The 12743-nt window shown below is 42.3% G+C and overlaps 1 protein-coding gene across 4 annotated transcripts in view; it reads left to right on the top strand.

Moving 5' to 3' along the window:
- The window catches only part of CCDC6 (coiled-coil domain containing 6), an 83693-nt gene that overhangs the window by 62662 nt on the left and 8288 nt on the right, over window positions 1-12743 (top strand). For all 4 annotated transcript variants that reach the window (XM_065553393.1, XM_024101165.3, XM_005307466.5 and 1 more), the window contains exons 5-7: window positions 1749-1909; window positions 7586-7742; window positions 9469-9569. In XM_065553393.1, coding sequence (XP_065409465.1) covers window positions 1749-1909; window positions 7586-7742; window positions 9469-9569 — 419 coding nt within the window. The remainder of the gene's footprint in view (window positions 1-1748; window positions 1910-7585; window positions 7743-9468; window positions 9570-12743) is intronic.

Below are 12743 nucleotides of genomic sequence, written 5' to 3'. Positions count from 1 at the left end.
TTGTTTGTTTGTTTGTTTTCTTTTTTTTTTTTTTTTCTGCTTGTTTATCCCATAAGAAAGTGAGTTCCTTTGTAGCCTGGAGGACTGACTTAAGGACTAGTGAAATTGTGACGTCACAAGAATGAAGAGAGAACTGAGCAATTTGGGAGAAGATATTTTTCATCATATTTTTTTAAACTTTGTTTTTGTCTTTTAACAGCTTTTTAATTTCAGTGACGAATCTTTAACCTAAGGCTATCTTAAAATAATGTTATACAATCTTTCCCTGCTGTAAGGGTGTTACAGCTCACATTAAATATCCTTGAAACCTCCCAGAGGTTCTTCAGCAAAACTAGGGACATTCAGGTTTGACATTCCTGATATTTTCATGATTTAAAAAAAAAATTCATAATACATCATAGAAAATCAAAAAAGGACGTAAGTTTATAAGCTCTTTGGGCCAGGGACTCTTCTGTTATACAGCTGTACAGCATCCACCTCAATGAGGCTCCTGATTGGGCCTCTGGGAAGTTCTGCAATACAAGTAATAATGAATAAGCCCAGGGTTTAAAAAATACCATTAAAAGTAGTTTACATTTGTCCTTATAGTTCTGTGTTGAACGGTAGCCCGCTTAATGGGAAATGAAGTGATGCTCTAAAAAACCATCTCTCTCATACCAGTGTCAAAAGCTCTATGAAGAATGAGCCCCTACCTAAGGCTCATGCTGTCATGTACCTGTGTTCATCGTTCATCTTCAGCTGCACAGTTTCCTGTTTGACTTTGCCCAGTATGTGTCTAATAGAGAACAATTTCATATTTTCATGCTGACAGATTCCTCCCTCCCTTCACTTCAAGAACCTTTATGTAGCATATCATTCTATTGCAGAGCTCACTTTATACGAAAAGCAAATTGTGCCTGAAACCCTAATAATTAAGACAGATTCCGGGCATTTAAATTTAGGCTTCCTGAAATTTGAAACCCTAGCTATAGAAATATGATGTGAAATACTTTTCTGTGCAGAGATATTAAATAGAATATCTATTTTGGAAGCTGTGTCTAGTTTCTTTTATTCAACAACACAGTGAATGCATATATATATATATAGAGAGAGAGAGAGAGAGATATAGAGAGAGAGATATAGATATAGATCAGTAGTGCAGGAAAAATGTGTTAATGTACACTTTATGAATGTTGCTCTGCTCTGATCTCTATCTTTGAGGAATGAGTTCTTTATCAAATAGCACAAATATAAATGTACCACAAGAGTTGGACTTGAATTTGCTGAGAAGTTACTTAAGAGAATTAGGAGGGGATTAATATAAATCCACAGTAGTTAAATGAATAATGGAACAAGGCTATAAATATAGCTTGTTTATAGCTTGTTTCTGCCCCTGTAAATTCAGTTTCCCTTTTAACTCTATTTTGACAGTTATTTAAATGAAATACTTCTTGAAATTTGGGCATATAGTGGGTATAGTTGAGGCTTTCATGAAGTTATTTCACTGAGGTGTACAAAAACTATTCATTTTCAAAATAGTGTGCATTTACTATTAGAAACACTTTGACAGTATCAGCATCTGAACACTTAAATTTCGAAAGATCTAACACTTGGCATTTGACAAAATAAACTTTACCTTCATTAATAAAACTTAAGCATACTATTAAAACATAATTGGAGCAATGTATACCTATTAAAATGTTACTACTACAAAGTATATGCATCTATCTTTCAGAAATACAATAACATCTAAATTATTTTTAATACAGAATTTTGCAGGAGAAGTTAGACCAACCAGTTTCTGCTCCACCATCACCCCGAGACATATCAATGGAAATAGATTCCCCAGAAAATATGATGCGACATATCAGATTTTTAAAGAATGAAGTAGAGAGGTTAAAGAAACAACTAAGAGCTGCACAGTTACAACGTAAGTAAACTCTCTTTCACTATAAATGGAATCTGTAGCTAACAATTTACTAAAGTGTACCTAAAGGAATTCCTACATATTTTTAGTTTAGTTGGTGCTGAAATGTATTAGCTGTTTAAACTGCACCAACCTTGAGAGCAGTGAAGATACTCTTCACTTACTGTTCTCATCCATTTAAAATTTAATGGTAGATGACAAAACTTAATATTCAGATTGAAGTTTGACTAGGCCATTGTGCTTAAATTCTTTACTGTTGTGGAAAATGTTATTTGATCTTTTACCACGAATAGTCAGTCCTGTACCTTGCATTTCATTTGAAAGATAGGAATTGCAGCAACACAGCTGCTCCAACACCATGCTGTGGCATAATCTCTGAGTGGGAAAGTGTTACCTGTACCTTTGTGTAAGAAAGATGTTGACTCTAGTAGCTAGAGTAAGGCGCACAGTCTCCGTTGGTATATAATTTCTTTTGGTAATTGGATTGACGGTCATCTCCCCCCCACCGTGTGCTAGTCTGGGCAGACTAACTGGAATATTGCTACCCAGTTTTTGGAGCAGTAACGTTTTGCAGAGATAATGGCCTTCTTTACAGACAGATGGGTGCTCTTGGACAGAGGCTTTGTGTACAGGTTTGGGATATTAGTATTGAATGCCACATAAAGAAGATAAGGAGTGTTAGTCTTGCCAAACTCTCCAATATAGCCTTCACTTACCGAACTTCACAATGAAAACAAGGCCTTTAATACTGAGTACTTCATGTGCAAATGCTAGGGTGATTAATTAAACTTGAAGCACTTTTCATTATTTTGCTGTTTCTTTCCTTATTGTATCTTTGATTTACAGTAAAATTTTCAAAAACACCTACGTTCTTCTTCTTAAAGTGATTGTTCATGTGCATTCCAATAGGTGTGCGCGTGCCGCGTGCATGATCGTCAGAAGGTTTTTTCCTTAGCAGTAGCCGTCGGGTCGGCTGTGGAGCCCCCTGGAGTGGCGCCTTCATGGCAGTGTATAAAGGTCCCTGCCGATCCACCGCTTGCTCAGTTCCTTCTGACTGCCTGTGACGGTCGTTGGAGCAGCTCAGTCTCTTGCATTCGCAAGTGCCTATCTAGTGGTCCCCCCTTTCTTAGTTGTAAATAGTTTCATAGAGTTGTAGTAACAGTAGTTTGTAGTTTCATAGTAAGCTAAGCTTATTTTGGGGGGGGGTCCTCCCCGCTAGTTTCCCCCCGATACCGGGGCATGCCTCAGTCGCAGGGGTTTGTCGTGCAAGAGGTATGAGAAACCTATGCCCAGAGGCGATCTGCATGCTGTTTGTCTTAAGTGCCTGGGAGAAGGTCATCATACAGACAAGTGGTCAATTTGCAGGAGCTTTAGACCCAGGATTGAGAGGGAGCGGGACTATCCTTTGAAGCTCCGGAAACGGCACCGGCAGCATCAATGCACAGCGCTCCAGGGTGGGACACCCTGGTACCAAGAAAGAACTACTCCAAGGAACATTGGCGCCACTCCTCAGCTCGTAAAGCCAATTCTAGCAGGCGGCACCGCTCACAGTCCCCGGTGCCGCATAAGAAGAAGGCAGACAGGGGTCATTCCCCCGTCAAGAAGCCACGTGGGGATTCCAGCGGGGTGTGTCCCACATCGGGACACCTTATGGCCTGGCACCATTGACTCTGGGCCCCGACTGGAGGTCCATCAAATCCAGTGCTGGGGGACTCCCTAATTCGGGAGGAATTGGAGGAAGAACTTGATCTCCCCTCCTGGCCAGATACCTTTGAGGCAGCCCGGGACCTTATTACCATGACTGCACAGTCCCCGGCCCCGATCCAGATGTCGCCTTACAATCCGGCATCGTCAGCAGCACCGCCGGCGGCGCAACATGTGACACTGTCCCTGGCACCATTCATGGCACCGATGGCGACACCACCCGTCGTTCACCACTGAGGCAAGCCCATGATGTTACGGCGCCGTTCCCATCGCCCCGGTACCACTCCCCGGCATCGTCGGGCTCCGCTCCCCCCATGGGCTCCGAGTACTCTTCCGAATAGGAGGCCGAGTCTTCTGTCTCCTGACGCAGCAGGTACTGCTCATGATCCCAACACCAGTCCTGGCACCACAGAATCTTGGACTCGTCGGCACTGATGGTATCCTGGCCAGCCTAGCGTCAGGGCCCAGTACAGTGGCCCTTTTGGACTTCTTGGGCCTATCATCAGGCTCAGGGACAGGGCTGCAGGGCCGCATCAGTGGCATCCTCACCCAGGCTCCCCCCTCGGTGACATTGATGTCACAGGGCTCTGGAGGACCTCCTACGGGACAAGGATCCTGGGACTTCACACCCAGGCGCAGCATCCAAGCCAGCACCACCAGTGCTACTGGAGCCACCTCCAGTCCTGGGGCAGACCGACGCACTCGACCCAGCCTCTAGGGAGCCAGAGGGTCAGGAAGACCCGGTCTCACAGACCTCCTCGTTGCCAGACGAGGCGATGGCGGGCACCACCACCACCCTCCCGGTGATGGACACCAGGGCGCACCAGAATCTTCTTAGGAGGGTGTCCCAAAACCTAAACGTCCAGGCGGAGAAAGTCACAGAGGACTCGGACCCGATGGTGGACATTCTTGCCCCGGAGGGTCCATCTGAGGCGGCCTTGTCCCTGATAAGAACTATCCAGAACACCACTAAGGTACTCTGGCAGACCCTGGCCTCAATACCACCCATCGCTAAAGGGGTGGAGAGGAGGTACTTTGTCCTGCAGAAGGGGTATGAATACCTATTCACCCACCTCCAGCCGGGGACTCTAGTAGTTGGTGCAGCAAATCATAAAGCGAGGCAGGGACAGCTGGGTCCCACTCCAAAGTCATGGGACGCTAAGAAGCTGGACCTTTTCAGCCAGAAGGTCTACTCAACTGGGAGGGCTCCAGCTTCGAGTTGCCAACCAGCAAGCAGTACTCGGCCACTGTGCTTTCAATTCCTGGAGCGCATTGGTAAAGTTTCAGGAGTTGTTCCTGGCTGACTCGCACTTCTAGAGGAGTGCAGGGTAGTGTGAAGAACCTCCCTCTAGCCTGCGTTAGACTCGGCGGCTCGGACTATGGCCACTGCCATTACAATGAGACGTAGCATGTGGCTGCAGGTGTCGGGGATACCAGCAGAACACCATTCAGGACCTGCCCTTTCACTGTGTGGGCTTGTTTGCCGAAAATACAGCCTCCAGCTTACACAGTCTTAAAAACTCACGGGTGAACCTGAGATCTTTGAGGATCCACACTCCTGCACCCCAGAGAGCGCCATTCAAGCCTCAGCCCCCTTCCCGCTTCTACTCCAGGCCCGCAAGTTGGGACTCATCCAGGAGAGGGAGCAGGAATAATAGGAGGCGCCTGTTGCAGTCCTCCTCAGGCCACGGATGCTGGGAAGGGAGTGGGGGGTGCTGCCCGGGGGGGGGTGCCGCGGGTGCTCAGGGGGAGGAGGGTGTGGCCTGGGAGGGCGCGCTGCCGCGGGTGCTCAGGGGGAGGGGGGCAGTTGCGGCCTGGGGAGAACGGGGGTTGGTGGGGCTGGGGCAGGCTCCCTACTGTGCTCCTGGGAAGCCGCGACCCCAGCTCCTAGCTCAGGGGCGGGCAAACTTGTTTTGGCCTGAGGGCCGCATCGGATTTCCAATATTGTATGGAGGGCCGGTTAGCAGAGGCTGTGCCTCCCCAAACAGCCAGGCATGTCCCCTATCTGACCCCCCCCGCTTCTTGCCCCCTGACAGCCTCCTCCCCCTTCCTCCCCCCCAGACTCCTGCCCCATTCAACCCCCCTGTTCCCTGCCTTCTGACCGCCCCAACCCCTATCCACACCTCCGCCCCCTGACCACTCCCCTGAACCCCCCCGCCCTCTATCTAACCCCCCCTCTCTCTGCCCCCTTACCACGCTGCCTGGACCACCGGTGGCTGGCGGCGCTACAGCTGCACTGCCCAAAGCACCAGGACAGGCTGCCACGGCACCCGGCTGGAGCCAGCCACGCCCCCGCGCAGCACAGAGCACCTGCAGCTGTGCTTCCCCAGGAGCTTGCAGCCCTGCCGCCCAGAGCATTGTGCCGGCAGCGGAGCGAGCTGAGGCCACAGGGAGGGGGAACAGCAGGGGAGGGGCTGGGTGCTAGCCCCCCCGGAGCAGGAGCTCAGGGGCCAGGCAGGAGGTCCCGCGGGCCGTAGTTTGCCCACCTCTGTCCTAGGTCCGTTTGCTGCCTCTGCTCCGCTCCATGCCCCAGTTCTGCAGCTCCCATTGTTTGGGAACTGCAGCCAATGGGAACTGCAGGGGCAGTGCCTGTGGGCGGAGGCAGCACGTGGATCTAGGAGCTGATAGAGGGGAGTTCCTGTCGCCCTTCCGGGGAGACACCCCTCCCTCCCCCCGGTAATCCCTAGCCCTGAGGCCTGCACACCCAAAATCCTGCAGCTGGGGTGTGGGGAGGCACGAGACTGCACAAGCAGCAGCCGGTACTCCTGGCCCAGGAGCTGGCCAAGCTGGTCAGGAGCCTTAAACATAGGTAATGATTATGAATGCTGAAAAATCCAGATATTTTAAGAATCAAGATGTGCACCGTAAACATGATCATCTCTTAAAATTAGAGGGCAATGCAAAATATGATGTATCATACCCACAAAGTGGAAGCCTTCCTCAGATGTTCCTTTTTACTAAAGTAGAGCATCCAAAAATATGTTTATAGTCTATCTTGCACTTAGCTTTGATCATTCATTTTTATTCAATCATTTAAGATACTCAGTGATGCTAGCACACCTAACTAATATTAGCTGACTTAGTTTAAAAACATAAACTTAAATGCCCACTTACGTAAATGCAGCTATTTGAAGTAAAGACTAACTCACTTGGTGACTTTTAATATTGACAGACATCCTGCTGGTTAATCTCCAGAATAAAATCTCTTTAATTGAAGGCATGCTGGGAAATGTCATAAAACAGCAGTTTAATAAAAGTTGTTCAAATGTTTGTTTTCTCCAGAGTATGGCTGTGTACTGATCTTTCCCTTCCACCTGCTCTATAATTTTAAGGAAAATCCTCCTGGGAAGTAGTAATTTGCAGGGGTTTTTAGGGAAGTAAACCCTTTACACTTATTTCTGTCATTATATTTGATTGATCAGTGTACACTGTTTTTAAAAAATATGTATTCTACAAATTTTGAATATCCTCATTTTAAACTAAACATTAAAATGAATATAGTAAATCTTAAAAATTGATTAAATATTGGAAAAGAAAATAAGCTTTGCTCTAAAATTTTAGATCCTTCCATTTGTAGAATATAAGTCCATATGAAATATGAAATTTCAATTTTACAGTAGGGCAAATGTCTGTTTCTTCCTACAGGTCTGATTTTATTAACGACTTTTTTAAGCTTGCTGTATTTTTCAAATCTGTTCAGTTAAGAGGGAAAAAAAGGGGGGGGGGGGAGGACCAAGCAAGCTTAATTTCATAGTTCACCAAGTAGTGATGGGTTAGTAACTAATTTTGATCACTGCCATCTTTAAAACAGGCTTTGAACTAGTGATTTAGAGATGAAAGACTATTGAATTAACAGTTCCCTGAGCTATCCTCTCTTTCAGCATTTGAAATGTTTGGGTAAAGAAAGTAAAATTCAAAATACTTGCATATACATTAAACTGAGTTGCTTAAGAGCTATCAAATTTGGAATTTCAGATTCAGAGAAGATGGCGCAATATTTAGAGGAGGAACGTCATATGAGAGAAGAGAATTTAAGGCTCCAAAGAAAACTGCAGAGGGAGATGGAGCGAAGGGAAGCTTTATGCAGACAACTGTCAGAAAGTGAATCCAGCTTAGAAATGGATGACGAAAGGTTTGTGTTCTCAAACATTAAGATCTGTGTCCTCTGTATAAATAAATACTAAAATAACACCCAACCTCTTATATTGATATTTCTACATATCAACTCTGAAAGTGAACTCATATACAATAATGCAAAGAATTTCAAAAGAATACATTGTAAGCGTATCCTTTGTAGGAGTGTGATTTAATTCTTGCAGTGCTGGTTTAGGTTTACCATGAGCAAGAGAATAGTTATACTTGAAGATTGGAAGTGGCTTTTACAACCAGCATATGCATATAGATTTAAATAATATATATATATATATATATATGTAAACTTGAGAGACGCATGGTAACTTTGTTCTGGACATAAATTCACAAAAGCAAGGGCTTGCCTGAGTTGAACAGCCTACAGCACCCTTAACCTATGCAAATTGTAATTTGTAAGGTGTATAATGTTGCAAATTTTAGTGTTTTGCCAATCCTAAAAGGACCATATATGCAACATTAGATACCAAAAGTGGGATTAGCCACCCTAAGAACTCTTAATTGAGATGTTCTTGCTGTACTGGGTGTGGTATCAGAATTACAAGATCCTGGGTTTTTTTCCTATTAAAAAAAAAAAAAAAAGTTGCATCACTTGCATGGACGTTACAGATGGCTCGGTTTTGTGTCTTAAATAGAAATAGTTGATATCTTACTACAGTCTTGCATAATAATGTCATGGCAGAACTTTAAAGCTTGCCCTAAAACGTCTTTCCTTCAAAGGCTAATACTTTGGTTTCTTACTGGGCTCAACCATATGCCAGTATTGGTACAGTTTTATTGCACATTATACTAGCTGTATGAGGGCATCTGAAATAGGGTCATTATAAATTGGAATTCCAATAATCCTCAAAGAAGTTCTTCTTAGGGAGTTTGTATATTTTGGTATTAAGGATAACTAACCTGAATGACTTCCACATAACTTACAATAAAACAAAACATTAGTTATTTTGTTTCAAAGACTAGGTTAGTAGATTAAAGGCAATATTTGCATTTTTTTTTTCAGACGGATTCAGCAAGCAACATCTAGCAGTAGCACGAAGTGTATCACCATTGTGATTCAATGAGCTTTTTCTAAAAGATAACCTAAATTAAACATATGCTCTAGTAATGTCTGTAATTGTTTGCATCTGCTTTTCCATTATCCCTGTTTTATGGGTTAATGTCTCTATTTAAATAGAAATATGCCATGCGGGTTCATCTTAGATGTGATTTTTATATGGAAAATATTAAATACTGTAGCACTTCTAGTTGGTCAAAATCCAAATTTATATTAGCAATTCTTTGTCCAATGTTTGGCCAAAAAGCATATAATATTTCAAAATTAAACTTTTGTTTAATTAAGTGCTCACTAATTTTAGTACTAATAGTATCAAAAATCTGAAAAGGGTACATGCAAAAATGTTGACTAAATTTACATTCTCCTGTAAAACACTTTATTGCACCATTGATGATACTGCATAGACAAGACAAGGTAGCTGACTAAGATGAGGCCATTTTCAGTTGCAAATTAAGCCCATATTTGAACTCAAGTCTTCAGAAGTGAAAAGTGAATGTTAACCCAGGCAGCACCAAACTATTCAAAAGTGGCTGGTTCTATGCTAACCTGATCTGTATATTTTAGAATGTGAGATTAATGCTGCGGAAAATCATTTAAAACATATCAGGGTTTGAAAAAGTTAATCTAATTGTTCTTTACCTTCTTCTGTTAGATATTTTAATGAGATGTCTGCACAAGGATTAAGACCTCGCACTGTGTCCAGTCCAATCCCGTATACACCTTCACCAAGTTCTAGCAGACCTATATCACCTGGTAAATATATAAACCAGTTTCTGGTAAACTTTTGTATGCATCACATAAAAATGTGCATAGTATTATATTTGCTTAAATTGCCTATTAAAGCTTACCTGGAAAAAAGTAAATCAAATGAAAGAGTAATTTTGCCTTAAAACTTTTTCAAGTACTTGAATATTTTTACATATTTTGATTAGAGAAAATTTTGATATAATGCAGCATGTTTTTAAGAATGTCCAGACTAAATCATAATTGTCCATTAAAGGTCAATTATTAAGTGGTTAGCATCTGAAGTTGTATTTTTCTAAAAGTGTGAGTACACAAATTCTCTTATGCAATGTGATTTTGGGCTTGTTTTCTGATGCTTAATGGTCCAGATTTCTTGCATCTCAGTGGTTTCAAACACATTACCAGGAAAATTGCAGGTGTTTCACTTCTTAGTGTATAATTTGATATATATTATGATTTTGAAAATCAATTACAGGAGCATAATTATGCTGGAACAACCAGCTTCACGCGCTCATACAAGTGCACACATTCATGATAATCTAATGTCTTTCATTGTGGAATGTAGTTACAATCTTCTGTAGTGGCTGAGTTTTGGGGGTGGGAGCAAAGAACTTTCTTATGTGTAACACACTGCATCAGACATGTTTCTTGCACATGACACGGTCACGTGTTGTTCCTGCCCAGGGACTGTTGATGGGTGAGGATGCTGGTGCTACTGCCACCAGGGAACGCTAGTGGCCAGGCCACTCATACCAAAACTTCCCTTATTCTGACCTGTCCCTTTTGGTGCTGTTCTGAAGACCTGTCATAGCCTGGCAGCAAAACCCCTTTGCTCCTATAGCTCAGCTCCACTGCTCTGCCATAGTCATATTGGCTATAGCAGCACTTGCTGCACCTGACAGACTTGTCATAGACTCTCTCACCAGCAGTAGGTCTCTGACTATTCTCTCACCTAAGCTGGGTCCTTAGAGTGATGGTGCAGATTTGCTTTCCTGGTGTATCATTCCCACATCAGAACTGTGACCCTACTGATAACTCTATTAACTGCTCCTATCAAAGGGACCTTGAGTCCCTACCCTCCACCAGGAAGTGCCCCAGCAGCAGGGAATGTTGCAAAACAATGGTAAAGTTAACTATAAAACAAAACTAAAATCCTTTAACTGGTGTTTAGTTCCAGTGGAGCTACCTGGTTTAGTAAAGTATGTTTTATGTAGAAATACTCCAGACTATCATTTTGATAATTCACTTGTCCTAGTGTCCTTCCCATCTTGTAAATTAAACCAATATTTCAAAATACTCTAATATTCTAAAGCTTCAAACATGAAAAATATATGCAGCATATTTTTAATGGACTAAGGAGGTGGGGAATCTGACATAATCAACTCAGGGTGTGTGAAATTCCTTAAAATATAATGGGAGATGAAGCAAACAGTTGAGAGAACTTCATGTCGCAGGCACTGTAATAAGACACAAAACCAAGTGTATCCAACTCCAAAGATATCTGGTCATATAAAACATCTGTATGTCTTGGAGTGTTTCCTTTAGAAAACGATGTAATTGAATTTGCGGAAAAGTAGTTTGAAACTATCTAATGCCATAAATTCATGGATTTGCACCTTAGCCCATCACACTTAATGAGTGAATATGCTGGTAATAGGACCAGAATGGTGTACAGAAGCTTTGAAATCCCCAGCTCCAGCTGAGAGAGAATTTCTCTGGTGCAGGACCTGAGGAAGTAGCCACAGACTGACTTCTGAGGATCTCTTTGCAAGCTGAGGTGTGTCAGGGCCGTGGGATGCCGCACTGCAATTTAAATTTGGTCCCCAAAGCAGTCCAAAATCAAGAGGACACAGAGGTGATTTAAAGCCAACTTTGCCCCTCATCCTTCTGACTTCTGTACTTCACCTCTTGGACATACAGCCTGAAATGTCACCCAGGGAGACTGGTTTTAGAATGGAGCTGAACTGTGCTAGTACTCAACAAGAATACTTTTTAAAAAAAAAAAAAAAAAAAAAAAAAAAAAAGTTAGATGCAAATGGTTTATTCTGTCAAATCAGTAAATGGAATATTAAGCAGGAAATATAAACAGTTTAATCAACTGTTACTTGTAAATCACTTAAACTAATCTAATCAGGGGTAATTCCGTTGAAGTTATTGGAGTTGCCACTGATGTGCAACTGGTGAGAGATCAGAATCACTCTTAGTTAAGACAGCCAAGGTAATTATAATGCTGGTTTCCCTGTGCAGCTCTACTGATTACCTGAAGCTTGATATTTTTTTTTTCTTCAAATTTTCTTATCGAACACTAGTACAAAAGTAAACATAGTCAGCTAAGGACAAACCCAGATACTGGTCTGTAATACTCAGTAGTGCTGGATTCTGTTGATAGTGGCAAAGATATGTGGAGCCTATTAAATTCAGACAGACTTAATTGTTTCAGTTTGAATGGATTCTTCATGCTGTTATACAAATGTAATGGACAGTTGAAAGTTTTTGTCAGATGCCTGTTGGGGGAAAAAAAAAAATGTGGTTGGCTTCTAATACCAAACAGAGGAGAACAGTTGTTGCATATCCAACAGATATATCTGTCTGGAAGCAATAGGGCGAGTTAAAGATTTCAGGAGATCTCTGTTTTGAGAAGTGCGGTTTTCATAAGGTTTAAGGTCTGAACTTCAGAAGCATTGAGCAACTGCAGTTCCCATTAATTCAATTAGTGTAGGTGCAAAGCTCTTGAAAATCAGACACCTAATATTTAGCTAGAAGTAAAATTTCTTTAAAGCCATTTTCTTGGGGTTTATTTAAACTCGGAAAACAAGACCTTTGGGAAATGTTAACCAACGTATTTTAACTGACATCTAGCGTATGCTTGGCAAGTCGTATTTAAAAGTACATTAGCAGTTAGTCAACCATAAGATAATCACTTTAACATGACTTACCCGATCTGTACTAGGTGAAAAGTCATGTTTTAAATCATGTTACTTAATACAGTAACTTCTCACTTAACATTGTAGTTATGTTCCTGAAAAATGCGATTTTATGCAAAACGATGTTAGGCAAATCCAATTTCTCCATAAGAATTAACGTAAATAGGGGGGGTTAGGTTCCAGGGAATTTTTTTTGCCAGACAAAAGACCTTATATACATATACAGTATAAGTTTTAAACAATTTTAAACAAAGAGTTT

This window comes from Chrysemys picta, chromosome 7, assembly GCF_011386835.1.
Source record: "Chrysemys picta bellii isolate R12L10 chromosome 7, ASM1138683v2, whole genome shotgun sequence".
Lineage (NCBI taxonomy): Eukaryota > Metazoa > Chordata > Testudines > Emydidae > Chrysemys > Chrysemys picta.
Note: the sequence above shows the minus strand (reverse complement) of the source record. Positions and strands in the feature narration are given on the sequence as shown.